At 43.3% G+C, this 27,914-nt stretch overlaps 3 protein-coding genes across 4 annotated transcripts in view; 2 read left to right on the top strand and 1 right to left on the bottom strand.

The window, feature by feature from the left end:
* Positions 1-5,443: 5,443 nt before the first annotated feature.
* Positions 5,444-25,937, top strand: tmem184c (transmembrane protein 184C). 2 transcript variants are annotated; one of them, XM_030093177.1, is made up of 11 exons: positions 5,444-6,027; positions 7,055-7,185; positions 7,261-7,297; positions 7,396-7,601; positions 8,310-8,384; positions 8,488-8,581; positions 8,671-8,783; positions 8,867-8,966; positions 9,065-9,236; positions 9,339-9,658; positions 25,927-25,937. In XM_030093177.1, the coding sequence occupies exons 1-10, from the start codon at positions 5,911-5,913 to the stop codon at positions 9,647-9,649; spliced, it is 1,356 nt and encodes a 451-aa protein (XP_029949037.1). In that variant the 5' UTR covers positions 5,444-5,910; the 3' UTR covers positions 9,650-9,658; positions 25,927-25,937. The 2 variants fall into 2 exon arrangements, with proteins under 2 accessions (XP_029949037.1, XP_029949035.1); XM_030093175.1 differs by lacking the exon at positions 25,927-25,937 and having other exon boundaries at positions 9,339-11,002.
* Positions 11,012-19,507, bottom strand: prmt9 (protein arginine methyltransferase 9). Its single transcript, XM_030093173.1, has 13 exons — positions 19,243-19,507; positions 18,569-18,768; positions 18,315-18,463; positions 17,991-18,227; positions 17,661-17,828; positions 17,458-17,560; positions 16,937-17,046; positions 16,662-16,854; positions 16,360-16,543; positions 14,298-14,961; positions 14,070-14,223; positions 11,766-11,888; positions 11,012-11,607 (listed from the first exon to the last, which is right to left on the bottom strand). Exons 2-13 carry the CDS (start codon positions 18,764-18,766, stop codon positions 11,368-11,370), a joined length of 2,523 nt encoding a protein of 840 aa, XP_029949033.1. The 5' UTR covers positions 18,767-18,768; positions 19,243-19,507; the 3' UTR covers positions 11,012-11,367.
* Positions 22,777-27,914, top strand: part of arhgap10 (Rho GTPase activating protein 10) — a 48,621-nt gene continuing 43,483 nt past the window's right edge. The window contains exon 1 of the mRNA XM_030093174.1: positions 22,777-23,372. Within this exon, the coding sequence (XP_029949034.1) occupies positions 23,219-23,372 (154 nt within the window). The 5' untranslated portion in view covers positions 22,777-23,218. The remainder of the gene's footprint in view (positions 23,373-27,914) is intronic.

Raw genomic sequence — 27,914 nt, forward strand, 5'->3', positions numbered from 1 at the left:
GCATAGATGTAGCTTTTCTGAGGAAAACAGGACTTTTATGGTGAAATGAGTGGTGATGTAACCATGCCTGCAAAACAGTCCTCTCCAGCTTCGGTTATGGGAAGTGACTCACACACAGTTCTGATTCAAATCAGTGAGTCAGTCATTAAAGACTCCAGAGACCTGATGATGAGCCACATATTCAAACTGAGTGGATTTTAAAAGATGGGAAAGATTTAAACAGCTCTGCTTAATTAATGGTAAAGAATAAACTTAGGTTTGTCAATTATTTTGAATACTTGATGAATATTTTACTGAAGAAAAACAGATTAGATGTAAAAATGTGCAGGTTAAATAGACATTTAAAGACACTTCATGAAGTCAATTGCTTAGAAATGTGAGTGAATTAAAATGTAAATCTGTCCTCAAGCAGTTCAAAAAACATTGAAATAAAAAAAATCTAATTAAAAAGAGTGTATAATTTCACCTTTATGAGGGAGTTAAATCACGAATGCTTTCTTGACCATGTTATTCTACTTCTGAATGGGCTGTGGCTTTACATTTACTGGAAAATGCATGAAATTGAAACTAATACTCTGACGTAACCTTCAAACAAGAAAGTAAATATCATTCTCCAAAATGTTGATTTACTGTTTGTGTGTACACATTGTATCAGCTACCAAAAAGCTGTGCTACCTTGTGCTGTTGGAGGTGTGAACACAACCTGTTTGAGTTTGAACGTGCATGTGTGTATGATCCAGAGTGTAAAATTACTCACACTTCTATACTTAGGAGTGTTTTGGACTCTAGTGTACAGATAGAGTAAGCAGTCTGTATACAACCTTATGTTACCACTATTCATCAAGCACTCTGTTATAATCTGTAGAAAATGGAATTCCACATGCTTGTTGTCACTGATTAACCCTGTGTTAAAGCTGCTGCTTATCACAATAAATCCACTTCCATCTCCACTGTATGAAACAACGGGGCTTGTTTTACCATCCCACTGCTTACTGCAGAGAGTCAAGGGGCCCGCTTTTTCTGCTCTTCATCTGCATCTGTGAGAAAGTGGCGTCTGGGAATGATTTGAAACACACTGTGACCTGCTTGGCAACTGAGCCCTCAGGGTTGCTCATGTCAGCAAAGAGGATGTGAATGGGCTTGGAAGCTGGGAATTTGATACACGTAATTCACTTCTCATCTCTGTTGCCAAAAGAGGATTGTGGAAAACAAAGTCTGACCGTCACAAAGTTGAGTTGTATTCAAACAGAACCAGGGTTGTGTTTACTGTGCATTTAAATAATGCAGTGATTAAAAGTGATGGATGAAGGAGTAAAACTTCAGGAAATTACCGAGGAGTGAAGAGTGGAATGATTTAATACAACACAAACAACAAAATCTATCATGTTTGAATAAGTTCATCTCATGAACACTGTTTGTGACACAGTGTCTCCCTAAATTTGATCCACCCAGGATTGAACTCCGTATCACGGTCATAAAGTGACAGTAACCAGAGCCATTTAGCCCCATATGCAAAACTGAACAACACCCAAAACTAACAAACCATGGAAGCAGCCATGGCTTTATCAGACGCCGGCCTGTTATTCATTTCAGCGGGTTGGCAATAAATCTCGGCCAGGTCATAAACCACGTTCATATTGTTCACACTGCATCGTGTTATTATCAGGTCACAGTAACCCTGAAGAAAATATGAAGAAAGTTTGGTTCCTAGAATATGATATTACTCATTTGAAAAGGAGGGTATTAAAGGAGTGAGGTTAGAAAAAAAAACTATTGATAAGACTGATTTCTTGGAAGTTAAAGGCAAAAAAAGCAAAGGAGGGTAAATCAGACCGATTTCATTTCTGGAATTTGGTGGGAACGTTGTTTCCTGCCAATGCTGAATTAACTGAAGTTGAAAAACAAAATACCAGATAATCCCAAAGGTCCAAAGTGTGTCTCCTTCCAGAGATTACTCAGATTGTGCAGCTGGTGAGGAAAGCGTGAAAGACGAGTTACTTCAATGGGAAGCTGTTTAACAAGCTTTTGCTGGAGGACCTCTTCTCATCATCACGTAGTAAATTTTCTACACCTACATTTCCAAGTGCATCCACTTATTCTAATAAAGACGCTTACACAGAGAAAAGAGTGGACAATGTTTCCTTCAAGCATTTCCTTTTTACTTACAGGGGTTCAAGAGTCATTATTATTCTTTGTAGTAGTCTTTTCCTGTTTCCTGCTACATTTCTAATTTGGATCATATTGAAGTGTTATATTTTGAGAATGGCATGGCTTTTACTGCCTGGTCGAAAAACAATTAAATTAAAACAAAAATGGTAATTCACTGTTAAATTAACTAATGCTACTATATAATATGGGATACAATAATATGGGGAATTCTGACAGAGAATAACAATTTCAATAGTAACTACTCTTGAGTCTGAACACTGAGTTACATAACATGTTCTTTAATAATAATAATCATATTAATCATAATAAACATGATTCTTACCATCTCAGCATGTTTTCATGCTTAAATAATTTCACAGCAGTTTTATTTCTGCTGGATTTTTAAAACACAAACATACATTGGAAGAACATTGTTTGGTTTTTTTGACTTGCTACCATTTTCCAATTTGTTTTCCTTGGACATGAGAGCAACAACATGGGACACAGGCAACCCAAAAGTCACTGATGTAAGAAGAATCAGAGAAGTAGTAAGTCTAGCTGACATTTTGCATCACCACACAACTTTCACTTTTTAGTTTTCTTTCTTTTGTTTATTTTTTCATGATAAAAAAAACATGTTGCTTCCTATTTTTCATCCAATCCCTACACACCAAGGGTTTCCAAACCCTTCCAAATGGATCCTGCAGGTCGCCATGTTTTAGACTGTGTTTATATGAATGACGTTTACTGAAGTCCAGAAACATTTAATCATTTGAATCTAAATGAGTCGATCACCACCAAACCTATTAAACCTATTAAAAATGCAGTTGCAATATGTTGAATTTTTCATTTGTTTGTTTGCGTTTCATATCCTCATGTGTTTTTGCCAGTTTTTTAATGAGTCCAAGGTGATATTTCAACATGAAAGGGATGTAAGACAATGCGGAGAGGAAAAGGGGGTCCAGGAGCAGGTTCTCCTGACCATCGGTGTGCTGTGAAAACCAGCTGCTGAGTACACACTAAAAATAAACGTGCTTGTGGTAATGTGGGAAAAGGTTTTCAGCTGCCTAACAAGTTTCCTGTGCACAAAGGAAGAAAAAGGTTTGAGCTGTAAAGATGAACTTGCCTTTGTTTGAATTGTTCATTAAAAACAAATCAAATTTGAGCAAATATATCTTGTAGAGGGGCTCAGAACAATAGGCTATGCCACTTTAATTTGATTTCATAGGGTTTCATCTTGCTTATTCCTAAATAACTTAGGTTGTTCCTGAGCAACAGAAGTGTTGGAATGAAGTGAACACCCTCATTGAGTCTGAACATTTCCTGACACGAGGGCCTGTGGCAGACATACTAAGATAAATAAGTAATTGTTGAACAATTGCAGTCTTCTGTTTTCATTTGACAAAGGAGGTGCACTTTGGCTGATACATTACATCTCAGGGATCAGATAGTCCCCTCCTTTGTTCTGCATTGATTATTATTGGTATTGTTCCTCAGTCTTATCTATTCTGTTTACACCGTTTCCTACAAGACACACACACACACACACACACACACACACACACGCACACACACACACACACGCACACACACACACTGCACAAGTTTAAAACCCCACAGTTATGGCTGCGATTCAGAGAGGCGTGACGGAGGCCGCTTCCTTTATGCTAAAATATGTTTTTGGGTCTGATCAAACCCAGCATATGTTTATCTACCCTGCCCTTACATGTCTGTACCCTGTATGCCACTTTAGATGGCAGTCCCTCCAAGCTATCCACCATGGCATTCGCTTGCACGACTTGTGGCAAGGACTATTTTTAATTCATAAAAGCCAAAAGGATCGATACAAAATTCATGAACAATCTGTCCTGGAACAACCAGTGATTTCTGTGACTGTGGGGCAGTGGAGACATATAGTGCAACAGAAAGGAAAGTTCTGCCTCCTTCATTTACGCAAAAAACACACATACGTGTGCAGACATGGGAGGAAAAGGTAAAACTAAGGTTGGGATGCGTTTTGGAGCCAACTTTTATCATGTAGATGTGACAAAATAATGAGCATTGATATGATATCGCAGCAAAATCAAAAAGACATCCAGTAAATAGTGTGGTAATTAGTTTATATCAGGGTATTTTACAGACTTTACACAACCTGGGGTTATCATCAACCTCTAATGTGACATTAAATACATTGTAAATATCACTGGTTTTATAGTGTTGTCTCTGTGGTAAATTAATTAACAGACATACTCCCAAAATTGTAAGAATATAACATTGTTGTAAATTACTGTCTTCAAAAATACTTTTGGGAACACTTTTATTTTTCTGGCATGATATTTATATATAAAAAAGAATAAAAATGGAGTGAAATGTGTCCAATATTATCCCCATAGCATTTTCAAAGATGTGTCAGAACTATAAGATATACATTTTGAATAACTGACATTTCATGCAAAGGAATCTGTTGATAGACTTCAAAGAAAAAAGAAATTCAGTAATTTAAAACTTATGAAGAATTGGCTTAATTTAAATATTCTGACTGCCTCTGGCATTTTTCAAAAATTATTATTTCAGAGTTTTCAAAAAACTTTTAATTTAATCTATATTACCTGCAGCCCCACTATACAGAACCGAGTCCTTATTTCTATTGTTTACATCATTAGAACAAGAGTCTGATGTCAGCATTAGTAATAGTGAGTGAAGAAAGTGGCAACAGGAAAACATCCAATCAGTTGATGTGAGCGAAGTTGTTGGGCTGCCTATTATGAGCTGCATGAAAGGATTAACTCTAACAAATAATAACATATCAATATTAATATGTGAATCTCAATGAAAGTAAAATGTGGGAAGCAGAAGCCCCACATTAAAGCTATGTAAATTTGTAGGCTACAGAATTACTGAAACCCTTTGACTTTGTGAGTGATGGCATTGTTTAAATAATTAAAGGGATCTCACGAGGAGGTAAAACCATCTCTTATTTTACCCAAAATACCTGCATGATATAGAAAAACAGCACTGCACAACTATCCAGGACCTGAATGTCTTAAAATGTGATCTGAAAAAAGTTTGAAACAGTGCAGGAAAGACATTCTGATCCCGATTGCGCTCCGATTCATGAAAGCTGTGCAGTTAATTCACATTGCCATCTGCTGGCGGAGGTAGGGACCATGTGGTTGGTGGGAGTGTTGGCCAACCAAACTACTCACAAGACTGTCTGCATCGATTTGACGTTAGCCTTGAATCCACCAATCAGATTGTGGTTTGTAGGCGAGACTATAGTGACGTAAAGCGGAAGTACACCCAACAACACTTAGTTGTTGGAAAACTTTTGTCTGCATACGCTAACCGCGGCAAAAATCTCGCTATTTTACATTTATTTAAAGACTCGACTGTCGTTTGAGTGTGAAGTGTTATTTATTCGTGCTATTTATCCAGAAACGGCGAAGGATTACCGCAGCATGGCTCTTCTGGAGTGTTTGTTTACATGATGAATCAGCTGACAAGCTAACGCTAGCACTCTCTGTTTTATTTTTTTATTTTTAATCATGAGGAGGCAATTTTCAGACAGCTCTGAATTCATGAATGAAACGCGACATCGGTGAAGCAGACATTGTACCTGTGCGGCGGTGGGGGGTCGTGTTGGGTCGTAGTGAGCCAGAGTGGACGATGCGGAAGCTAATGTCAAACAAACAGCGTTAGCGGCGTGAACCCTTCGGGTCAATCTATCCAGTCACCGGATCATCCGCCGGCCTTCATGACAACATGCCGTGCTCCTGTGGGAACTGGAGGAGGTGGATCAGGCCGCTGGTCGTCCTGCTCTATATTCTGCTGCTCATTGTCGTCCTACCGCTTTGCATCTGGGAACTGCAGAAGTCAGAGGTCAGTTGATTGATCGGATCAATAGGTCTCCTTGTTTGATAATGGCTGATTTAACTAACACTGAGTGACTGTGAGTCAAAATCATGTGTCACAGGTGAAGCAACTGTTAGAATTCAGATATGTTCTTTTTTTCAAAACTTTATTCATTTTCACAAAAAGATACAAAATGTAACAATATGATGATACGATATATTTTCTTGAACTTCAAAGAAAAAAGAAAGAAAGAAAAAAAGAACACCAAGAACCCCTTTGACATGCATACACACACATACACATACACACACACACACACACACACACACACACATATATATAAAAGTTACATTTCAGAAATGGAAGTAGGAATAAGATGATGGATAACATTTAAAACAGATACGAGTTAAATAATTAAATGAGTAAGGACCAAAACAAAAAACAAAAACAAACAAACAAAAAAAGAAAACACACACACACACACACACACACACACACACACACACACACACACACACACACACACACACACACACACAAAACTTTGTATGATGTTGGGGGGGGGGGGGGGGGGGTTGTACAACCAACAGTCCTCAAAGTCTTGCAGATAAGACAGTAATATAGTTTGCCAGCTAGTCTGGAATTCCAGGAAATTAATTTTTTTTTCAAATCATGAAATAAAGGGTTCCACACTTTGCTGAAATTATCAGAGGAGTCTAGAATTCAGATATGTTCTTATTCTGGAGTTATTGTGCAAGATTAATATTCTAACCTCCTTATTCAATCAACATTGCCTCCCTGAGTATAGTTAAATGACTCATATTCTGTCCTGTTTTATACTCATTTCTGAAATATGGAGGCTTTGACATGTTATTTGTACTATCAGTCATAACTAAACATTGTGAAACTGTCACACATTCCTAAACTGTCACTTGTTCTAAATTATGAAACATTCTATGTGGGGACAAATTGGGCCAGATACTGGAAATATTACCTCACAAGACAAAAACCACTCTAATGTTCATTCTGCAAACTGTTTTTACTGTAATGGCAGGTTGGCACGCATAACAAAGCATGGTTCATCGCTGGGATTTTCGTCTTCATGACCATTCCCATATCATTATGGGGCATCCTGCAGCATCTGGTGCACTACACTCAGCCAGAGCTCCAGAAACCTATCATCAGGTAAAGCTGTCAGCAGTCACATCATCCACGAATAACAGTCTTAAACATGTTTGTAACCATTTGTGTTGTTTTTAGAATATTATGGATGGTCCCGATCTACAGCTTGGACAGTGTAAGTCCTGAAATATGAGCCATGAAGCCACATTCATGTGGTCAGTGCAGTATCTTTAAAGGGAGTTTTTTTAATTTTGTTTTGTTTTTGTTTTTCAGTGGATCGCACTGAAATACCCAAGCATTGCAATTTACGTGGACACATGCAGAGAGTGCTACGAAGCATATGTCATATACAACTTCATGACCTTCTTGCTCAATTACCTGGAGAACCAGTACCCCAGCCTGGTGTTGATGCTGGAGGTCCAGGAGCAGCAGAAGCACCTGCCCCCTCTCTGCTGCTGCCCGCCGTGGCCAATGGGAGAGTACGTACCCTTTGGAAATGTCTGTTACATTAGTGGGTCATATGACTGAAATTCATATCTGCTTCCTGCAGTCTGTTTCTATTTTACACCGCCAGGCGCCTTTACGACTTTATGGCTAACCTCTATCCAGCGCTGTAAAAGCTAATCATTGATGTAAGTCATTAGATCCACCCGTGCCAGTTTGACTGGTCGGAGTTTCCCACAGTCACAGATGTATTGTTTCCAGATCTGTTTTCCATAATACGAGGAAAAATAACCTTATTCCGTCCAGTTTTTTATTTTCAATGAAGTGTTTGCAACATTGAGGCAGTGACAGACTTGTTTTGGTTCCCTCCCGTCTCTTGGGACTGGACTGTTGTATCTCGTAGCAAACAAACCTACCGTCACCCGCTTCATATTATCCAGTCGGGCAACGTCTGTATTTGTTCCACATTCCTGTGTGCTGCTAATTGAATCCAGACTTTTTTTTTCCACATGAGAAACTGAATCTCATGTGAAGAAAAGAACTCAAATCATTTCCCAAAAGGCCAGTAACATAACTTTCATTCATTAAATCTGTTTTGTAAACCCGTCCTGTTGACGGTTTAGTTGGGTTTTTGGTCATTTATTAGTTTTTGAGGAAAATGAGGCAGTTTAGTGCTAAATCTTGCCATTTTATGGGTTCAAAAGTCACTCACTTCTAAATCAGGTGATTGAATTCCTCTGCAGGGTGCTGCTGTTGAGATGCAAACTGGGAGTGTTGCAGTACACAGTCGTAAGACCGGTCACTACAGTCATTGCCCTGTGAGTAAGCATTCCCATCTTGCGCTATTGATTATTGATACCCATCACGCTTTTCTTCACTGCTTGTACTGATTCCCGCCAATTTTTCCATTTTCCTTCCCAGAATCTGTCAGCTGTGTGGCGTCTACGATGAAGGCAATTTCAGCTCTACAAATGCGTGGACGTACCTGGTCATCTTCAACAACATGTCACAGCTGGTAAATGTGCTGTTTGAATTCGTGTGACATTTATCATAAAGTCCTGTTTTGTTGCAGATGTCCTCATGTGAATCTTCTTCTTGCTTTAGTTTGCCATGTACTGCCTGGTGCTGTTCTATCGAGCTCTGAGAGAGGAGCTGAGTCCAATCAAGCCAGTTGGCAAATTTCTCTGCGTCAAAATGGTGGTCTTCGTTTCCTTCTGGTAAATCTCGGCACCTTGAAACTCAGTGACATGAACTAGAAGTGTTTGCGATCGATCTGATGACTTGGGTAAAATCTTTCTAGGCAAGCTGTATTCATTGCTCTGCTGGTGAAAGTGGGGATCATCTCAGAGACACGCACATGGGACTGGCAAAGCGTGGAGGCCGTAGCCACTGGATTACAGGTGACACAAAGGGTTATCTGCATTATTGAAGTTACTGATATGTCCGTTATCTTCTCAGTGGCCTCCTGAAACCTTGAACTTTTGCTCTTCCTCGGTAGGATTTTGTCATTTGTGTGGAGATGTTTCTGGCAGCCATTGCACATCACTTCAGCTTCACCTACAAACCTTACATCCAGGAGGCTGAGGAAGGGTCCTGTTTCGACTCTTTCATGGCGATGTGGGACATATCTGACGTACGAGCCGACATTTCTGAACAAGTGCGCAACGTCGGTAGGTGTCGCCCCGCCCTCCACTTGATGTTTTCTCCTTTAAGAACACGTTTTCCTCCGAGCCGCCAACGTTAAAATGCTTCTGTTCGCCCCACACTGACAGGGAGGACAGTCATGGGTCGTCCGAGGAAGTCCTACTTCGACGAGGCGCAGAACGACGGCGAGCGATCCGGCCTGCTCGCCTCGGCCTCTCAGGACGCCATCGTCGAAGCGTCGTCCAACTCGGTGTCCCCTAATGGTCAGTACCAGGGCCTGGGCAGCACTCTCACGCCGCACTCCCTGTCGGCGCCTGCAGGCCTCAGCTCGGCACTGTGGGACCAGGGGTACGAGGCCGGACCCGAGGAAACTCGGGAGGAAGAAAGGACCCACCAAACCAAAGAACCGGCCGAGGCAGACCTCATTGTGATCACTTAACTTCGGCCGGTACGGCTGGGCAGGACCCGATTACAGACTCGCAATGTTCTCCCGGACTTTGCCGATACAGACCTTAATTTTTTCTTTTTAAATGATGAATCAACCAAGTAAAGGTTGGTGTTTGACTGACAAATACCGAGACAGAATGGACCTCTGCCAGTGACAGCTCCATGAATGTTCAGTGAACTTATGGCTCTTAAAGACTTGGGAGGTAATGGGTATTTGGCCTCGGTGTGCTGGACATGAGGCTGGGTAACACACAGAAAACTCACATCCGTTTTTTCTTCTATATCAGCTGTATAGGAGTGACTTTAGGTAATTTAACACAATTAAAAGCAAATAATCTTAAGTTTGCGGTTCTGAGGGAAAGCACGCACCATATCGATTCATGATATAACATCGATTATACATAGCCCAGCCTCACCTGGAAAGATGCGTGGCTAATTTAGCTGTAAATGGACGGCGCATGCAGGGACTTCTGTATCCTCACAAACATCCGTTTCCACAAAGGGACCCTGTCTCTGTGCTGTACACGTTACGTGTCAGTTAATGTCAAGATCCCAATGTGACAAATGAGAAATATGCAATAGTTAAATCCTTTTGTTCGCGTATCTTGGTGACTGTCTTGTGAGATCAGTCACCGTGATGGGAAGTCTCCATATCTGAAAGCACATTAGAGGTTCAGGAATGTTTCATCCTCGTTTGTTCGTGTGATTTATTTCTGTTACAGATTTAAAAAAAACAAAAAGCAGTGTACAAACTGTTCGACTTTAAATTGTTTAAAGTGGCATCCTGACATGTAACATTATCAGTATCGTTTCAGTGGATATCACTGCAGTTCAAGTGTTGAATAAAATAAAAACAACTCAGTCTGAAACAGTACAATCAGCACATTCTAGTGGGTTTAGATCAGTGCTTCAACACCAAGTTTCCTTTATACTGTTTAATAGGAATTTCAGCACCAGTCTTCTCAGATGCCTTGTTCTTTGTTTAGCCAGTCTGTCCTGTTCATTCATAGGATGGAGATCAGTTTTTTTTCCCCTTTAAAGGCGGACCTCTGCAGCGTCTCAACGGAAGCTTTTTACAGACTTTTACTTTCTTTTTTTATTGTTTCCTTCATATGTTTGTTTAAGGTGTTCTGATATTGATGTGTAGCTTAGGATGTCAGTTTGTGTCCAACAGGTACATGCATCAAATCAACAGCATCATGTCCATGTTGAGCATGTTGCACTGCCTTACGTTCTTATTTTCTCAAATGAAACTGACAGGATGACATTTGATCGGTTGTATTTGTTCCATATGTTGATTTAATTTCATTTCCAGTGGCCGTTTCAATAAATCGGTTTAACTTGTGCTTTTTTCTTGTATTAAAAAAAAAAAAAGAGAGAGAGAAAGCAAATCACTGGAGAACTGCTTTCATTTACACTTCAACAAACTGACTGTCCAAAACAAAAGGGATAACAACGTGCAGATCATATACTCAAAAATACACAAGTACAAGTTATAATTGTGGTCTTAGAGCACAGTTTCCCCAAAGGCCATTATTACAAATATTCATGACTGAAACTTAGCTTATTTTCCTCACAAGAAGAAAGCCGTTGCAATGTTAAATTTACGCAAAAATAACACTTGAGAACAGAAATCTGTAAATGACACAGAGAAAGCCGTTTAAATGTCCCCTTATAGGATAAAAACCCAAACTGGGCTGTCGGATGCTCCTACTCCATCGGGCCGTGTGTGTCTTCTATATGGGCTGCGATGGAGATGGTGCTCTTGTGAAGCTTCACGGCGAGCCGGACCCATTCCCCGGCGCGCACGTCCACAGGCTGCTGCAGAACGACGGCCGCCTGCTTCCAGTGAGAGTTCTGGCTGAGGGTGCTGACGCTGGCGTCCTGGTCCAGGTGGATCTGGTACCAGAACGGGACTGCCGTTATCTGGCCCGCAGACGTAGCCTGGACCTGCGGAACAGGGATCGACGGCGGTGGTAAAAGAGGGACAATCAGATCACATTTGGGATGAAGTGGTAGAAAGATGGATGTTAATAACTACTGTCAAAATGTTCCTTGTTTTTTTTTTAAATCTCTGACCCTTATGAGTATCAACTGGAGGGTCTTACCCGGACTTCTCTGTGAGTGTAGTTTGCGTTTGTGTCCATGAGGTCAAGCACGAAGAGCTCCACGGATTCACTGAGATGTCTGCACTCCAGCATGGAAAAGTCCAGGAACACGTGGACCGGCACCTGCACGGCAACGACACCAGACCGCAGCAGCCGTGAGTGTTTGGAAAAAGACAATGTCACTGACAGAATAAAAATATAAATTATTATCCTATAAATAACAATACTAAAACTTACAATTTACTATTAAATTGATTTTTTTTAATCTGACTGTGATGGTAGAGCAAAAAATAAACAAAAACAAATACATTTATGCCATCTAAAAACTTAATATTCTAACATGCAGAAAAAAAAATGGCATTTTGATCTTCATGAACACTTTTAAGGTCTTAAAATTACCCTTTATGAAATGTTCTTTTTGTGTGTATGGGTGAGTTTAATGAGGCTCATCTGTTCTGTCTGTGTGTGAAGGTGAGAATATTTGTGTGCGTGTGCCTGTGCGTGTGTGCGTGTGTGTGTTCGCCCTATGTTGAACCCGTCACACGTCCAGGACGCGTCAGAGGAATCAGCAGCAGCGTCTGAAGATCCTCATTTAGATGAAGCAATACAGACGATGTGCGGATGTTTGTGTTTACTGTAAAAATGTGTGTATAAACCCATTTTGGTTTTGTTTGTATATTCATATTTTTCCTTAAATTAAAATCAATAATTGACCAAAAGAAAAAAATGGTAAAAATTTAAACTAGAAATTAAATATTCTGTGGAGCGAGCCTTCAACACATGAAAGAGAATTTGCTCCGTCTTTGGAAAAACACATTATTCAAAATTCATTTTCTGGAAATCAAAAAATGTGCTCGTTTTCAGTGAACTAATAAAGTTTTAACCCCGTATAGTGAACGTGACTTTAAAAAGATTAGTCTAAACAAGATCAGCGACTTAAACACAATAGAATACTTCGAAACAAATCCTCCGTCTCGAACTTGACATGTGGGCTGAACTGGCTGCTGACATGAAAACCCACAGCCGGGGGGGAAACAAAAAGAGGCGACACAGAAAACTGTGACTTTACTGCAGAACAAAAGGGGCGTTCCTCCTCCCTGTCACAGCTGTGTCGGGCTCCGAGCCGCCCGTTTGATGTGCTTGATGTAATGCGTGCTGATGGATTCAGGTAGGGATGTCTGTGGGCCGCGTGCGACAGTCGCGCGAGGAAGTGCCCTCCGCCGGGGCCTTCAAAGACGGCATCTGCTGGAGCAAACGGCCGCCCCCGCGAGACGCCCGTGAAATTAGAGCGCAGGCAGAAGAAGGGGAGAGATAAAGATCATTTCCAGCCCAAATAAAGAAAGAGAATTCAAAGGGATTTTCGCTGCTCCTTTAACGCAGCTGGAAAGCTCACTTCAAAGGGAGAAACGCGCTCCTGGACCTTCGCGCTCAAGACTGAAATACTTGTTCAACAAAAGAAAAACCCCCACTCCGCACCAAAACAAAGCCGGACGCGGTCCGCCTGATTTCCTTCGGCGGGTTAAATTCCATCTGAGGTGATGATTTTATCGCGTTGCGCCATGTGTCTGTCATCTTTAACGACGCCCAGGGCAACGCATTTGCACCTAATATACAATCGTTAAATGTGAATGACGCAAGCTCACAAACACGGAATAGTGTATGTGAAAACTGTCAATATTGACGGTTGCGTCAGGAACATGAGACGGAATGGGAGATACGAGCAGGCCGGGGATGTACAAAAGGAGGATTTCGCAACGCGTGTTATGAAGGCTGGAGAAGTTCGGCCCTCACAATATGACTTCAGCTTGATGCCCTGTGAAGTAATCCTGGCTTTGGTGAAATTTAAAGGAGAATTTCAGGAGAAATTAGTTGCATCCAGCACTGCAGAACTCAACTCCTTAGCTCAACCTTCTCCTGTGTGTAAGAGAACCTTCTCCAGCCATGAAGTGGAACCTAAAACAGACCCTGGATCTGTTTCTGTCTCTAAACTACAGACGACAAATGAGGAAATGTGTGTTTTTATAGACTATTTAGACTGTTCTAATAAAGATTCTTCACAATATTTCCCTTTGAAATCACACATTTATAGTAAAATGTCATCCTGGGAGGTAAGATTAGGGAGTCATTGCATCTTACCAACAAGTTTCATTGTTCTGTTAAGTTTGATTTAAAAGCATATTTAAAAGAATGGCCTGGACGCCTGTTCAGCAGACTGTAACCGGCTCCTCTGTTGGCTCGGCGATGGCTGTTATTTGCTTCTCGCTCGGCGTAAACAACACTGAATAAATAAACAGGTCTGCTCACAGTGAACTGGTTGATGAAAGGAGCGATGTTGAATCCCAGCGTCGGCTGCCGACCCTGGACGGCGCTCTCCAGCAGTAAGACTTCGGACTCAACCAGCATCCCATACACAACGATCTTCTGAGGGAATATCTGCCCTCCGTCTTCCAGCAGGCATCTGGGGGTCAAAGGGCGGCATTTAAAAGGAGACTAGACCACAGATGACAGGATACTGGGCGTTGATGACTCTACCTGGCCAGCGAAGCCTTCTCCATTAACTTCTGCCTGATGAGGCCGCATGTTTCCACGCAGTCCAGGATGATGGCGCTCCACAGCTCCTCCCTGGACGGCCTCTTCAGCATCCCCTGCTCGTCCTCCATGTGGTTGAGCCAGAACTCCAGGCGCTGCTCGGGGATGCCGGCGGACCGGGCCAGCCTCTTCAGCGCCTCCTGCTGGCCGCTCTTCTCCACCGAGCTGTAGGCCTTGACCCGACCCTGGCTGGCGGCGATGAGCGAGAGCAGGGAGAAGCCCTCCGACACGTCCAGCACGTAGAACAGGCCGCCGCCGTGCTTGGCGGAGTCCGGCCGGGAGGCCTTCAGCCGGGAGAGGAGTCTGGACAGCGCGGCGGAGAAGCTCTGATGGTAGTAGTGGTTGTTCAGCAGCGCCATCTCCGCGCATTCCAGCACGCAGACGTCTCTGGTCTGACTCTGGTCGGTCTGGAGACACGCCAAGGCGCTGCACAGCTCCGCCTCGGGGCTGGGGTTGGACACCGGGCTTGCAGATTGTAGCGGATCCGCACGCCTGTCGAGGAGGATTTTCTGCCCGTCTCTCAGCGCGGCGACGCTGCAGAGCCGGAGGAAGGCGTCCCGGCAGGAGACCTCCACCACCAGCTCGTCTCCCGGACGCAGGACAAAACCTGGAGAGGCAGCGGGAGGAAACGAAGCTACAGTGATCATACAGTCAGTTCACCACATATAGAAGGTTAAATACAAAAGAATTTCAAGTACTGAAATAAAAACTTTGACAAACTGAGCGTAACTGCTGAGCAGGAGCAAAAATACTTTTAGGAGATTCATGTACTTTTTTGAATTCCTTTGTTCCATGGTATATTGGTTTGTTTTTCTGTTTTCAAGGAGATCAGGACATTGGCATTTTCTGTTATGAGTCATGTTTCAGTGAATTGACAATGAAATTCAATGTTCAAAATAAATTAAAAAAAAATGAAGGAGGTTTAAACCCAGTCACCTTTCAGCATACTAAATATATATTTTCTAAAAATAATAAAAACCCTACAAAAAACAGAATTATAACCTCATAAGAATTTTTTAAAAAATCATGGAATTGAGAAACTAATAAGAGTTTAAAAAATAAAATCAATGTAAAGAGGAGGAGGAGAGTCTGTATATTTATAACTGAAGAGGATGAATAAACTGACGGATCTGTTGTGACACTGATTGAGGTTGAATTTTTTTTTTTTTTTAGGATGGTGTGGAAGAGGAGAGCAGCGCAGAGCTGATCCAACAGAGAGATGAGATTCAGGGGAGCAGGCAGCGCCGGGATTCCTCCAGGAATAACATCTGTTCGTGTCTCGCACGGATCATCAGAGGCATTTGGGGAAAATGCATATTTATCGCTTATAAGAATTTCATGAACACTAAAGGGTGTCAGAGGCGATCACGGCGCACACGTCACCGCGGCGGGGGAAAACGGATGCTGGTGATCAGCGGGAAGACGTGCCGGCTCCCTCGACGCTGCCCTGGCCAATTAGCGGCGAGAGGCGTCTGAGAGACGATGCGCGGCGATGCCGACTGGAACGTGTCATCCGGCGTCACCGGCGATTAACTTCACGGTGACCGGGATGACGGCGCAGTTACGGCCGTTCAAATCTTTGGAATTAAAAACTCCCACATCAATTTAAAGTTTTTGACACTTTTACTGGGAGCCGGTTTGAAGCTCATAAAACTCGTGTTGAATGCATTTGGAACCAGATGCAAATTGTTCAATGGGTTTTAGTAAATTAGGTCTTGAAATATCAGTAAATTTAATTAAACTCATTTCAGATATTTCAGTATCACGATGTATGAACTTTGAGCAAATTTAAAATTCTTAAAAATTCACGATTATCAGCTAAAACTACTTTTCATATGCTGAAGAACAAACGCCACACTGCCCTCATCTGATGTAAAAGAGAAATGCACGATGGAGATAAACAACCAAGCAGCTCATAAACAGAAGTGACTCAGATCTGCTTTAGATCTCCAGTGATGTGCAAAACTTCAGGGTGAAGTGAAAAGTAAAGCTCTTCCCGTCTGACCCTCGGTGTTGTGGACGGGGTAGATGGCCTGCTCCCAGCAGGTGTCCTCCTGAGGTCCGGTGGACAGGCTGCTCTCCTCGTCCAGGTGGAGCTGGAACCACACGGCCAGAGCGTCCAGCTCGCCCGCCTGAGTGACGGGCAGACGCAGCTCCTGAACCTCCCGGGAGCTCAGACCCTCCAGCTCCTGCACGGAACACGTATTTTATAACCACGATTTAGACAATAAGAGTCATGATGATGATATGATCGGATTCTGAAGTGTCTCAGGTGACAGGATGTTTATCATCTTCGCCGCCGCTCACCTGCACGTTGTTGAAGTCTATGTTGAGGGCGGTGAACGGCTCTGTGAGAGCTTTATATCCTCCCGGCAGCCTGCTGAGTCGCTCTGTGGTGTACGGCTCCATGGAGTCGTCCGGCTCCGAGCTGCAGCTCACTGGGCTGTGGAGTTTTCCCGCTGCGGCCATGGATAAACCGCCGACCTCCGACACGCAGAGCCTGGACACAAAATACATAGAAACATAACACAGTTATCAGAACCGTCATCTGAAAAGAGAAAAGGCAGATTGAGAGGACTCGCCTGTGGTGCCGGCGGATCTCCAGGCACTCGACGGCCATGCCGAACACCGTGGCTCCAGAAGGGATGACCCGTCCTGTGGCAGACTGCTCGCCAAATTCATTCTCACCCCTCTACAGTTCATGACAACAGACAAAATAGGGACAGGATTTGTGTGTTTGTGTCCAAAGCCAAATATCCTTTTGAGCCTTTTGGTTCACGTCCTGGAGTAAGACTCCTTCCATGAGCATTCACAGCTCTGCATCCAGAAGGTGGCAGCAAGGTGCAAAGAGCTGTTGAGGGAAATATGAGCTGCTTCTTAAAAACAAAAAGGCTTCACTGACAACAGGAAGCCGGCTACAACTAAATCCTCCTCTGAGTCATTATTTTGCAAATAAAGCGCTCACATGTTTTTGAGAACTCACTGAACCCGTCAGTGTGTGAGTGTGTGAACGAGCGCCACGGTGGTGAAGCGTGAAAACAAAAATAAAGGACCGTTTCTGCAGTGGGGTGATATTTGCTGTCCTGTGTTTGTGTTTATTTACCTGCGGAGGCAGCAGGAGGTGGTGCCAGGCATGAATCAGACTCTCGATGATGCCCTCTCCAAACAATCCCGCATCGACCGTCTCTGTTACCACCAAAGATACTCTAACACAAAAAAGAATTGTCTTTTTAAAGCTGTCAACATCATGACAATTTTCTTTTTTTTAATTATTATTATTAATTTTTGGTATAAACTGAACTGAACCTGTGTGGGATATCCTTTGGCACTTCCATCTCCAGAGACTTCATATGGAGGATCTTGATGCTGTCTCCCATCCCGTTGGCGCTCACCACCTCGCAGGCCAGCTCATACATGGTCTTGGAGAGCTCGCAGGCGTAGACCTCCGCAGCCCCTGCCTTCTTAGCACACATGCTTAACAGAGAGAAACGGAGAATCAAGGAGGGCTCGCCTGAATCTGTCGGGAGCTGTGGGGGGTGGGGGGGTGGGGGGGTGGGGGGGGGGGGGGGGGGGTTGTGTTGAAGGATCAACTTTCGTACAAGTCAAGTTTCCAAATTCTGACGGGAAATGTCTCACCCAAGGATTCCAGTGCCAGTACCTATGTCTAGTACAGTGCTGCAGCCGCTCTCCACGGCCTTCTGAATGGCTTGCTGGTACTTCCGGTTCCTCCCGTGGTCGTTGAGCATGAGGAAGTGCCAGCGCTCCACCAGCCAGTTGGCCACACGGTAGAAGTTCTCTCTGGCTTCTGGATAGTCCGGTCTCAGCTTCAAGGCTTTGTGGAAGTGACCTGCAGCTTCATCTCTGAAGCCCATTCTGGAGGGAGAATTGGAGAGGGGGGAAACCTCATGATCCCCATTTCTCAAACAGACGTGTCTCACACATTTGTACAACAGAAAGCACCTGAACAGGTGTTCGCCCATGCTGTTCAGGATGACTTCATCCGCCGGAAAAAGCTCCATGGCTTGTTCGTAGCAGTCGAAGAGGTCCTGAATGCGGCCCACAGAGTCCAGCTCCTCGGTCCATTTGAAGAGAGTGAACCTGAAGGACTCCTAAACAGCAAAAAAAATCAATCAATCAATCAATAGATATCGTCAAAGTCTGCAGCCACAACACAAGAAGGCAGACATGCTCATGGTCGTGTAAACTGTTATTACCTGTGCTAAGTCCTTAAACACAGGCGCGAGATTGAGGACGAGGAGGTAGTGTACAAATGCGGTCCCATAGTCTTGGTTAAGCAGACACTGCTGGGCGCTCTCTAGAGAACTGGAGACCAGCTCATTCCTCGCAGGGTCTACTCTGCGTCGCCGGCGGGCTCGCCTACTGTGCTTCGTCTTCACACTGGCATTCGGCATTCCTGAAAATAAAAGGGCAAAAAGATTCAGAACCAGCAGCATTTCAGAAAGAGACATGGTGTAAAGACTGAATTCAGGGGGGAAAAATTATTTCCCCCAAGGAGATTAATAAAGCATGATTAGTTTAGTCAGATGAGAGTACGTGGGGGGGGGGGGGGGGATCCTCAAAATGTGAGCATAAGTCAAACCTGAGTAACTTTTACAATCATCCATGACAAGGTGGGAACTTTTTATTGTATGTCAAGAAGCTTTCATACAAGACCTGCTGTGTTCTCAGCATGTTACAGACCGCTTATAAAATCATTACAAATGTTTCAGAGAAATTAAAGTTTCTCACAAATGTTTTATTCCAAGAGTATACATTTTTTCATTGTGCAGATGTCACGTGTAAGAAAATGTTAAACCCATCCAGAAGCTGTTTATCACATCCACAACATGACACTTGATATTAACAAGGACATTTCTTTTCCACTTACTGTGCGCCGTTTAAAAGCACGGGCCCTCCAGTATGATGGGGATGCAGTTAAACGATATCCGCTGGTTCATCAAGAAACATTTTTAAAATGCATAAATCTAATTCGGTGATGTTGACGTCAAGCTAATGTGCTTGTTAGCATACCGATGGTTCATTCCTCCTAACAACAATCGCTCCCCTGACGGCGTCTACATTCGTTTATCCGCACATTAAAAAACAGCCCAATCGATTCATCTTGACAGTGAAAATGTATTTAAAGATCTAAAAAAAAAACATTTCAAAGATCGAGCTTTCATCACATCTGCCACATTCAACACTCACTAGTGTATATGTCCGCTCGCTAAACGGCCCGGTAAAATCACGCAACTACACATGAAGAGTTCCGGAGGCGCAAATCAAAGACGGTTTTCGATTATCTATTTAAAACTTAGATTAAGAGAAATGCACGGCGTGACCATAGTAGACAGTAGTCTTTGTGCAGTCTGCATTTACTTAAATATGACTGATCATATTTAAAGTTTATTTCGCCAACTTGAATTCAGCAAAAATAATGACAGGCGGCTCTCGGGGTAGAATCGAAGACGATAAAAGATCAAGATGGTTCAAACACTCTACTTTACCTTTGGTTATCTCGCTGTATGTCTGCTTAGTGACAAGCTGTTAATCCATTCAATAATGGAAAGAGCGTTTTGGACCATGTGGGCTATCTACTGATTGTGCTGTGCAAATAATAGATCCGGAATTTGTGCAAAAATTCGATGATCGCATTTTACCAGTGAAACAGCATGCATAGGCCATAATCTATCTTGCACATTTGATTATTTTTACATAGCTGGAAAGTCCCCCTAACCCCAAAGAGTAAGGATCCATTTTTTAAGCATTGCAATCAGGAGATCATACCCTTCATTTTCCAAAACAACTGGAGGTAACTGGCATTAGTCAAATAATAATAGTCACTACGCTGAACATAACGGACCAAAGCAAATCCAAGTTTCACATTCAGGAGCATTTTGTAGTTAAATTGTAGAAGGCAGAAAAGGTAATCCACTCAAAAAATTTCCACCTTCTTTTGAAAATGTTCTACTGGGAAAAGGACTGGATGCAACATTATCACAAAATGCAAATTTATTTTCTCAGTTAATTCTATAATTTCTAAAGTGCTGCAATAGGGAATTTACTTTGTTGATTTAGTTTGTTTTCCTGGTATGTTCTTGCTGTTCCATCTTGTACTCAAGCTGCTGTGTATGATGAAGAATGAAAGTGGCAACGTGAGTCAGAGTTTTCCTAGTTCATTCGGTTCTTTGGTAAAAGTAGCAGACTGAGATATGGTAAAAGATCAAAAATTTACTTTTAACTCTTTACTTTGGAATTTGGATTTTTTTTTTTTTTTTTGTATTTGGCCAAGCAACGGAGGAGTGGGAGTGATGAGTAAGAAAAGGTACCATTTAGGCAAACAGGTGAAAGTTAAAGTTGCACATCATGAACTTTGGCAGATAGGATCCTTTATCAGCCCTCACAGATTTATCTGATTGAACATCTTATCATGTGTGTTTCCTGAAGAACTGCTCTCGATGAACTTCAGCTGCAGTTATTAGAGACTTGTAAAACTTGTTAACATTCACTGAAGGATATCTGGAATCTTATCCTGACATACAACTTGTTTTTTTTTTAGGCAAACAATACATTTATAATCACATTTCAATTTATGCCAGTATTTGATACAATAAGCATTTTTTTCATTTCAATCAGTTTCTTGTATAGTTTATTCAATAGATATACTCGTACATGTTTATTTACATGTTCAAGCAGCACTTTTTCCACATGTTTCAGGCATCTCATCCATTGGCATGTTTCCGTTCCTTGGTGCTATCCACATGGGGAATTGTTCTTTTGATGGACATGTGGGGACCTAAAAGAAACTTTCTCCGGTGTACCGAGGAATGCTGAAATGTTAAAATACTGCATAATTAAATGCATTAATTTTTCTGAACGTATATATATTTATTGAAAATAACTCATTAAAATCCCAGTGGTTAATGCTCTCGCTTTGCAGCAAGAGGGTGTTGGTTCAAATACTTGCCGGGCCTTTCTGCGTAGAGTTTGCATGTTCTTCCTGGAGGTGTGGGTTTCCTCCCACAGTCCAAACACATGCATGTGAGATTAATGGGTGACCCTAAGTTGCCTTTAGATGTGAATGTGTGTGTGTTTGCCTTGTGATGAACTGGTGACCTTTTCCAGGGTGTACCCTGCCCTTTAGCATCGTTATCTGGGGTTGGCTCCAGCATCCTGCGACCCTCCACAGGATAAAGCAGTTCAGAAGGTGGATGGAAGGATGGAAGTCATGACTTGATTAAAATCCATTTATCAGGCATCATTTTTTTGATCAGGCAAGGAGATGATGTACCCTGTAGCGGAGCCAGAGTGGGGGCAAGGGAGCGGTCGCCCCAGGGCCCACAGGGTCATAGGGCCCCGTTTCATGTGATGTGTTCGCATTTACTCGTGAATGAATTATTATAATAAAATGTGCAGTGTGTGCGAGAAGGTATACGCATATGATTGTGGGCTCCAATTTGCCAATTCTTACATTACAACTGTCCATGAATGCATCAGAGCTGTAAGCCAGCGCTGATTGGCTGTGCGGCATGAACCAGTTTTTTCTTTTGCACTTGATCTGAACTTTCTGGAGGGAAGTTAAACAGTATGCTAAACACTATGCTAGCCGCTAGCGGTACTACCCAAAACCTAACATCGGAGCCACTGGTGAGTCAGTGAAACCTTCAAAAATAATGTCTTTATCAGAATGCTGTGGTCTTAAACACCTGACTATTTGAATGTGCCTTGTGTTGCTCTCAACTGTAAGAGACCACCGAGTCTATTTTTTTCTAATATATGTGAATTCCAAAAGATATAGATAGCTGTGTCTATATCTATCTGAATAGATTATATAATTTTAGACCAGCTGTGTTCATTTTATATTTAAGCTGTATCAAAGATGGTACAGATTTAGTCCGTGAGTTTCTATTTGAGTTTTCAGCACCATGGACAGCGGACGCTCTGAGATTGACAGCTGTCACTCAGGCTGCATTTGTGGAGAGACAGCAAGACCGTGCGTGCGTATGTGTATTTGTTCTTCAGAACAAGTTTGTGAACTGATTTGTGACTTTATTCTGCTTTCTGAAGCATATAGGTTTGCTTGGCTCAATAAAAGTGAGCATAAGTGTGTTGTTTGATGGTAGCATGAGGTATTGTTTGAATGGTAAAATTAATATCAGAATGCTCCGCCCCCTCTGTACTGAGACTCACGCTCCGCCTCTGGATGTACCATATGGCACAGTGTTATTATAGGATAGAGATATAAAGCAAGCGCAGGAAGACACAAAGACAAAGACACATGACTTCCAGGTTTATTTGAGTGTTGAGGCTTTGCTTCTACAAGTCTATGCGCTGGGGACCGGCATTTTTCCGATGTGCACAGCTGTGGTTTCAACCTGTGGAGCGCAGGCGGAAGCAGCTCTGACTGAACCATCTCGCCGCAGATCGTCTCCGATAGAAGTTCGCCACACGCACGCAGATGTCAGCAGAGTTTCTCAATCTGTCACTTTGCCTGCTGGAGCTGCATGGAGGAAGGAAAAAGACCGCAGCCGTGACCTTTTTCACAACTCCCGTGGACCGTCTTCCGATGAATACTCCACCCGAGAGCGTATCGTTCCGTCCTCTGTGCCGTGTCGCCTTTTAGCCGTGTTTTCCTGGCATTTGACAGTCGCGCGTGTCAGAAGTTACGATGCTAACAGCCGCTAGCTGCTGCGGCTGATGCTACTTTACGTAGCACCTTGGAAAACAAACCCAGAGTGCAGACTTTTGATAGGAGCGGCGTTTTATCTGCTCTTGATTTGGCTTAAAAAAAAACTGAGCGGCGTTATTTTTTTTCCTCTCTCTCTCTCCCGGTTTTGCCCGCCGCTGAAAACCCGCTGACAGACATGGGGCTACACCCGCTGGAGTTCAGTGAATGCTATCTGGACAGCCCCGGATTCAGGGAGAAGATCAAGGCGCACGAAGCGGAGCTGGACAAAACCAACAGGTTCATCAAGGAGCTCTACAAAGACGGAAAGAACCTCATCAATGCAACCAAACGTGAGTGGAAACGCGCTGTCAGTGCGGAGACTAAACAGGATGGCTGCTGTTTCCATTCTGTGTTGTTATGAGAGAATAAACTCGTGTATAGTTTGGATAAGACAGCAACAGGTTCCTTTACTTTCACATTCTGAATTGAAGTTTGCAATGTGAAAGTATGGCGTCAGCTGTTCCTAAATCAGTGTCTCTGACTTTATTTTCTTTTACTTTTACTTTGCTTTCTCATTGAAGTCTCCTCTCTCAGGCTGGAGCTGTGTAAGGTGTCCTGAACTCATTGCTTAAACGCCAGACTCACGTCTTGTTTGAAAAGTTTGAGCAAACACCATAAAAGCACCACAGGAGATCCCCTATTGCCTTGGCATGCCCCGGAGTTCAGTCTACCAATGAGTAAACATCAATCTCCTACACAGCCTCATCCAGTTGAGGGTGCTGGAGCAGATCCTGGCTGAGTGTGGAGGGCCCGGCCCAGACAGGTCACGAGTCCATCACAGAGCAAACACACACATTCACACCTGAGGGCAATCCAGAGACGCACATTCCCAGAATACACTTGACTTTGGACTGTGGGAGGAGGAATACCTTGCGCGCACACACAGTTTTAACATAGACTCCACACCGAGAGACCCAGAATCGAACCATGGATATAATGGCTGTGAGAAAAGAGTGCAAACCACTACACCATTTAAGCAGAGGCTCAGTTCTGGACTGGAGCCAAAGAGCTGTCGAATGAATGAATGTGATTTGCAGTGTTGCTTTGTGGAGCTTTAAAACCGTCGTCCACGCTCAGCTTCACTGTGAGTTAGAGGCTCTCAGGTGCCCAGGTATGTCTTTCATTTTGCCTGAAGGACACCCTAAAATCTTCACCGCTCACAGGGATCTTTGTTCGAGCTAGTTCAGTTAAGGGACTTTCAGCAGCTATGTCTTTATGGGCGATCATCCAGATTGTTTTAGTGTTTTGTGGCGTGGATGTAATTTTATTGAAGGTGTTTTCGTGCAGTGCACATGAGCACAACTATTAAAACGGTCACACTGCTATGTTATTACTGTCATAATGGCTTTCCTGCCACGTTCACAGAAACGAGACCCTCATGCAAACATCTTAGTTCAGTGTGAGGATTGATGACTTGACATTTTTTCAGCCTTTATCACCTTATTGAGCTCCAGGTGCTCCATCATGTGGCCCAAAGTGTTTTTGAAGGTATTAACATGCTGGATTATGTGGGATCTTTTGGTTTCTTGGTCTGGCAAGTTCAGAAAAATAGTTTTCACCAGTGTATGACACTGACAACAGACGGGACAGCTTCATTGATCGGCGCTTTATTTCTTTTGTTCGGCTTATAATTATCAATTAAAAAAACCCGGCTGTTCCATCTCCTGCTTTTTCTTGCTCGGATGCTTGAGCAAGTTCAGCTATTCTCTTTAAACCTCCATTATCATCACGAATACTCCCCGAAGTGAGTCTTATCACAGAATACATTCATACCAGACTTGTTATTTGTGAAAGTACAATTCTCAGGCACTCGGTCTTTGTTGGAGCGTGGAGTGAATAAATTCCCCGACTGCTGTGTCCAGTTTACCTGAGGTGACTTTTGGGTAATAAACTTTGCTTATTGTTCATGGCAGCGCAGTGTCACCAGCTGGAGCTCTGCAGAGCCGTACGGTGAACTCTGGTATTCAGATGAGTGTCTGATGATGCACGGCTCTGCCAGTGTAAACTGATGCACAGTATCCCGTTTCAGCAAGGCGCTCCTCGTCTTGGGTTTCATGCCTTATGCGACACTGGTCGGAACGATCCGTCACTTTTCTGCTCCTCGCTCCACCTATGTTCAACACACTATATTGAACATCGAGCCCGCTGGTGTCTGAATTATGAGCCTGACAAGGAAACCGTGGTCGTGACCTCCCACCGGGACCATTGCAAAATGAGTTGAGGTTTCAGGAAGGAACTGACGGTCACGTTTCGTTGTGCTGACATTAATGAGGTTCTCAGAGTGTGTTGCAAACCTTCTGTTGACTGAAAGTCTCTGCTACGAATGTCCAGTGACTGTTTTTGACATTTATTGATCACTGTCCTCAGTGGGAATCCACACTCATAAAGCAACAGTAGACACACACACAAACACTATCTGACTGTTCCAGCAAATGGGTATGAATTAAAAGTTCCTGCTGGCTGTTTGGGGTATAATCACACTGATTTGTGAGGGAGCCTCTTGCTCATTTCGAGGATTAATTTGAAACGCGACTGATTAGTCTGTGCTGAGCCCAGTGCTGCTTTTAAGTCCAAACACTTGTGTTAAATATAGTGCTGGGACAATAAATGAGCGGCACAAAAATGAATGAGCACCAATTTCAGCAATTTAAGTAATTTATTTGGAAAAAAAAATCCCCTAATTTAGCTTGTGGAGATGCAGCGCACAAGTCAGCGTTTCTGAAGAAAGTATTTGGCCTCTGCAATTTGTGATGAAATAACCAATGAAATAAAGGCTTTCATTGTAGACACACGAAGGAGTCAACCACTTGTGAAACAGCAACTTCAGAAGATTCAGGTCACCAGGGCGTGTCAGATCTGGATCTTTTTTTATGACTCATTGTCTGGAGTTCAACTTCAGCGATTATTCTCTAATAGTCAGATCTCTTTCTCATATATATCAGCTTTTGAGTACAGAGACGTCTGCATTATTCACTGAGTGTGTGCGTAAGCCCATGCATGCGATATTACATGTTCACACTTCCTGAAACTTTACAGAATGTAACCTGAGACGACTGCAATTTCACAATGTTGTCTTATTAAAGCCTACAGTATTTTCTTTGAGTGATCGAATCAGCCCAGTCTCATCCTCAGACGGTAGTTTCAGTGAGTCTCAGTGAGGTGGAGGGTGGAGCTCAGCTCCAGTCTCGCTCTCATTACACGGACATCACACCGATAATCTTGTCTCATGAGAGTGTGACCCTGTGTGTGGTTCTGCTCTTCAGAGATCACACTAAATACCAGGAGTTGTTTTCCTCTAGATCTGCTTGTTTGTGGCACGCATCTTTGAAGATGAAAGGCTCCTGCAGCCAGATGAACTCATGTGTTGTTGTTTGTGATGAACCGGCTTGATTTTGGGAGGCTAAGCTGCGTGATCCTCTCAGCGCGGCTGTCACTATCGGCTTCACGGTGTGATCCAGCACTCTGCGCCTTTGTGAAAGCGGTTGGTTTAGCGGCCCGTTGACAGATTAAGTCCTGCTAATGGCGTTCAGGAGATGCTGTGTTGACTCTGGAGTGACACGACGAGATGTTTGACCTCAGCTTGATCTGCTGTTTGTCCAGTGGAGATGTGATTGTCAGTGACTCTGCTCCTACAGCTGGGAGGATGTCCCGCTACGGAAAGTCCTTGGTTCTGAGAGGAAGCTTGGAAGCGGTGTGGCCTCGAGGCCGGACAGCCCTGTCATGGAAGTGCCCACAAGTGGAGCAACACGCAGATGTGCTTCTGTTTCGGAGGGTTTCCTCTACAGGAACTGTGTCCTGTCTGTACCCTCTGGACCACACCCCACTGTTGTCTTGACCAAACACGTCGGTGTGTTGAGGGTGAGCTCTTGCTTTCTGAGCCTTCTGACAGCCTGGCTTCCAGCTCCATTCGTTATGATATTGTTTCCTGTGTGTTCTGTTAATGTGGCTCTGGTCTGTGAATTGAATTAACATCAGGCGCAGTTGCAGTGGACTCAGCAGTCACTCCCAGCCGGACTTCCTCTTGCAAATTAACCAACCGACTTGGGAAATGACTTGATGTGATTTGTAATCTAAGTATAAATATGTATATTTATGTATTTTTTTTAACTTTCAGTTGCACTTCAAGCACCTGACCGTGCAAAGGTCTCTGTTTCTGTGGCAGACAGGTTTAAGAGTGGCCTTCCACGGTGTGCTTTGGCTCATGGCTGCTCTCTATAATCACATTACTGATTCTACCCGAGAGCCACATCACAATCTTTCATTAAAATCGCATTAGCTGAAGACGTGAACTCATGTGGGAGGAACGCTTTTTATCTCTCACTCCACAAAGAGGCCTACTATAAAAGTGCATTTCATGGCAGAGTTTCTTCAGCTCCTTTTTTGGCACGAGCTCCTTTCACTTTCAGTATGAACCATTACATTTTGTTTATACTATTGGATACTGTGTGAGTCTGTGATCAGCTGCTGACATGCTGTTCGGAGCGGCCTCACGCCGCACAAGTTGTTTTGAGGATCAGGAAGTCATGAGTGAAGTAATGCGCGCTGTGTGGGCAGAGAGCTCGGGGTTGGGACACGATGGGATGGGTGGGCCGGCTCTGTCCAGGGCAAAGGTGGGCGGCGAGTGGTGCAGGATTCGAGCCTGGAAAAGTCGGGAGAGTGGAACAGGAAGGACTGTGGAAAGGCACGGCGTGCAAACGCTGAAGGCCCGGACTCGGCAAGTCCTGACCTAAGTGGCACATCTGATGAGACTGTACAAATCATAACAAACAACCCTCCAACAGATGCCAATAAATACACAGTGGACTTCTTCAGCGATGGACCTTTGACATTAA

Source organism: Salarias fasciatus, chromosome 6, assembly GCF_902148845.1.
Source record: "Salarias fasciatus chromosome 6, fSalaFa1.1, whole genome shotgun sequence".
Lineage (NCBI taxonomy): Eukaryota > Metazoa > Chordata > Actinopteri > Blenniiformes > Blenniidae > Salarias > Salarias fasciatus.